This window comes from Lacerta agilis, chromosome 2 (genome assembly GCF_009819535.1).
Source record: "Lacerta agilis isolate rLacAgi1 chromosome 2, rLacAgi1.pri, whole genome shotgun sequence".
In the NCBI taxonomy this organism is placed as follows: domain Eukaryota; kingdom Metazoa; phylum Chordata; class Lepidosauria; order Squamata; family Lacertidae; genus Lacerta; species Lacerta agilis.
Genome location: NC_046313.1, coordinates 15,881,713 through 15,885,467, shown reverse-complemented (window position 1 = coordinate 15,885,467; position 3,755 = coordinate 15,881,713). Strand labels below are relative to the sequence as shown.

The window sequence follows — 3,755 nt, the reverse complement described above, 5'->3', positions numbered from 1 at the left end:
AGATGGGAAACCTCCCCACACAGGGGTGCCAACTTGAATAAAATATTGGGGGCCCCAGGTAAGCCCCACCCCACATGATGGGGTGCACCCACACCATTTGAATGGCAATGCCCATCAACTTGAGGGGAGCATGCCCCCCTCAAATATTTTATTGGCGGAGGCGAAGGGACCTCGGGCCCCAGCAGTTGGCTCCTATGTCCCCACATGTTGCTGGACACAATTGTCACCATCGCTGCTGGCTGGGGCTGGTAGGAGTTGGAGTCTAGAAGCACCAGGAGGGGCGCTGATTTCCTACAGCTGCACTAAGGTCTATAATAATAATAATAATAATAATAATAATAATAATAATAATAATAATTTATTGAATTTATATACCGCCCTATACTTGGGGATCTGAGGGCAGTACATGGAATAAAATAAAGATTTAAACCACAAAGAATATAAAACCACGAAGAAGAAGAAGAAGAAGAAGAAGAAGTGAGGCATAAAATCCAAAGAGGCAGTTATTCAGAAAGGAAGAGGGCTTAGCAATGCGCTTTAGAATGGAAACGTCAGCTGGGGAAACGCGTCCCATTAAAACGGATCTAGAGAAAGCGTGTGTACGATGCTACCTTACTGAGCCCACAGGACTTTGTACGACGCCTCTTTTGCATTTTGATTCTCCTGCGCCCTTGACAACTCCTGGACAGGAACGATTCCGAGGTGTAGTGGAAAGGCGTGGGGAAATTTGAACGCCTGGGCCCCGGCCATAGCTACCCCGAGGAAGCCCTTATGACGCACGATTTGGTAAGGATGACTGTCAAGCAGGTCAGGCGGGCAGGGGCTCTGTCTGGGCCATGCGCACGGGTGCCTTTTACCACCAGGCGCTGGATGACTGTGGCTGTCTGCCTTGGGCGGCAGCGTGCCTGCCCGGCCCCTTCTCCCGCTACCCGCTCCTGCCGAGGATCGGCACCGCCTCCTCTCCCCGATTCAAGACGCGGACAGTCATGGCGAAGCAGTTCGGGGCCATCCACGTGGGCACCTACTTGGAGATCAAGCGGAGCGACGGGAGGATCCACCCGGCGTTGGTCACGGCGCTGCACGAGGACGCCAGCAGCGTGACCGTCGAGTGGATCGAGAAAGGAGTCAACAAGGGCAAGAAGGTGGAGCTGGGCCTCGCCTTCTCGCTCAACCCTCATTTGGCACCGATGGAGCTCAGCCCCGAGGCGCTCTCGGCGCCCACGCCGTCGGATCAAGGGGATCACCCCACCCCGCCGCAGAACTACGTGGTGACCCCCATCCAGAAGGAGAAGTCGGGGGGCGACAGTGAGGATCGCGACTTCAACAAGAGGCCCCCGTCGACGGGGATGGCGGGCAAGATCAGCCCCAGCCCCGCGCACAAATCGCCGTGCGTCCTGGAGGTGGAGAGGATGCGCGAGCGGCGAGAGAAGCGACACTTGGAGTTCATGGAGAGACGAGCGCGGCGCGGCGCCAGCGGCGCGCACCCGCACGCGGATGTGATCGCCGTGATAGAGCAGTACCGCGCCGCTTTGCAGCACGGCGGCTCAGCTCTCCTGTCCCAAACGGGCCCCCTGGAGCCCAGCCGCGGCTGCGCGCGCAAAATCTGCGTGTGCGTCCGCAAGAGGCCCCTCAACCAGCGCGAGGAGGAGCTCAAGGAGGTCGACGTGGTGACCATCCCTTGCTCGGACGTGGTGATGGTGCACGAAGCTAAGCATAAACTGGATCTCACCCGCTACCTGGAGAACCAGACCTTCCGCTTCGACCACGCCTTCGACGACCAAGCCTCCAACGAAAGTGTCTACAAGCACACGGCCCAACCTCTGGTGGAGATCATCTTCAGAGGAGGCATGGCCACGTGCTTTGCCTATGGGCAGACGGGCAGCGGCAAGACCCACACGATGGGAGGTGACTTCTCTGGCAAGAGGCAGGATTCCTCGAAAGGAATCTATGCTATGACTGCCCGGGATGTCTTCTGCCTGCTGGAGGAGCCCACTTACAAAATCCTGGAGCTCCAGGTCTTTGGGGCTTTCTTCGAGATCTATTGGGGGAAGGTCTATGACCTACTGAACTGGAAGAAGCGGCTGAGGGTGCTTGAGGATAGCAACCAACAGGTCCAGGTGGTGGGTCTCCTGGAGCAGGAAGTGGCCAGCGTGGAAGACGTGATGAAGCTCATTGAGATAGGGAATCGGTGCAGAACGTCTGGCCAGACCTCAGCAAATGCCCACTCGTCCCGAAGCCACGCCGTTTTCCAGATCATCCTAAAGAGGAGAGGAAGGCTGCATGGTAAGTTTTCCTTGATTGATTTAGCCGGCAATGAGCGAGGTGCGGATACCTCCAGTGCGGACCGGCAAACCAGGCTGGAGGGTGCAGAGATCAACAAGAGTCTCTTGGCACTTAAGGAATGCATCAGGGCTTTGGGGCGCAACAAAGGTCACACGCCCTTCCGGGCCAGTAAACTGACCCAGGTTTTAAGGGACTCCTTTATCGGAGAAAACTCCTGCACCTGCATGATCGCCACCATTTCTCCAGGGATGAGGTCGTGTGAGCACACACTCAACACACTGCGGTACGCCAATCGGGTGAAAGAGCTGGCAGTGGACCCAAGCGCCTTCCGACAGCTCCAGCCCGCCTTGCCCAGATCCATCTTTCAGCTGGATGACTTGACGAGGCCCTGGACAGTCCAGAGTTTGCCCGAGACGGATGAGTTCAAAGTGTTTTGCGTACAGAATGAGGACCAGGTCTCTCCGGCAACCGTTACCTTCATTGCCCGGGGGAGAGGCCAGAAGAAGAGGAAAGAGATGGACGAGAAAGCTCTTGTGGAGGAGCACCAAGAGTCTCTCCGGTGGCTGAAAGGCTTTCTGAAAATGGCTGACGATGCAGACTATGACATGGACTTTTACGCCTCTCAGTTTGAAGCGGTTCTGGCCCAGAAGATCGCCATTCTGTCTGAGATCCAAGATAAAGTGAAATTGTTCCGTGCGAACCTCTGCAGGGAAGAACCGGGCAGCAATCATGTCATTGTGAAGAGATCTCGTGTTCTGTGAATTGGCATGATCCTGTTCCACTTTTCTTTCTTTTCCCCCATGTCAGGCTATGTCATGGTTTACACAACATCACGACTCTCCAGCCACCAGACAACGTGGCAACTTAAAGAATACTTAAACCTCCCATCTCCACATGGATGTCCGTTTTGTCTTTAATGCCACGGTGGAAAGCCTCCTGAGAGAATCCCCAGATGCTTCTATTAGTGTCCTAAAATAACATGTTGTTGAGTTGAGCACACAATCCCAGGGCATTTGGCATTTCTGAGCAGACCTTTTTTTTGGGGGGGGGGACAAAGAAGGGAAAAGGAGTTATAATATAAAGCTTTTGGGGGGGGGGCTGTTTTGTAGGTAGCATAAGTAAGGCTTTTTGCACCATCCACTTCTTTCCACCCAACTTAAGCCCATCTCTCTGTCTTGAGTATTTTTAAAAACATGGAGGAATAGAGAAATAAAGTGAAGGAACAAGATGGCCCAACATGGAAAAGCTGGCTTTTACAAATGGTGCTTTTAAGATTAAATATCTTAATCTTGGTGAGATAGAGGCTTTCTTGTCTATAGGCATTCCTAACCTTTGCCATCGGAGAACACTGTACCTTTGCAAACAGGCTTGTATGATTCGAAACAAACCAAGGCTGTCTACATGTACTTTGAAGTACAACCGAAGCGCATTCTTTCCCTCAAGGAATTCTGGGCGCTGTAGTTTACTCCTCA

At 53.7% G+C, this 3,755-nt stretch overlaps 1 protein-coding gene across 1 annotated transcript; it reads left to right on the top strand.

The window, feature by feature from the left end:
* Positions 1 to 835: 835 nt before the first annotated feature.
* KIF2B (kinesin family member 2B) lies at positions 836 to 3,176 on the top strand. The gene has a single exon (XM_033138721.1). The coding sequence runs from the start codon at positions 837 to 839 to the stop codon at positions 3,042 to 3,044; it is 2,208 nt and encodes a 735-aa protein (XP_032994612.1). The 5' UTR covers position 836; the 3' UTR covers positions 3,045 to 3,176.
* Positions 3,177 to 3,755: the final 579 nt, after the last annotated feature.

Excerpts from the sequence above, each read along its gene's own strand:
- KIF2B (XM_033138721.1), top strand. The coding sequence starts at position 837 with ATGCGCACGGGTGCCTTTTACCACCAGGCGCTGGATGACTGTGGCTGT.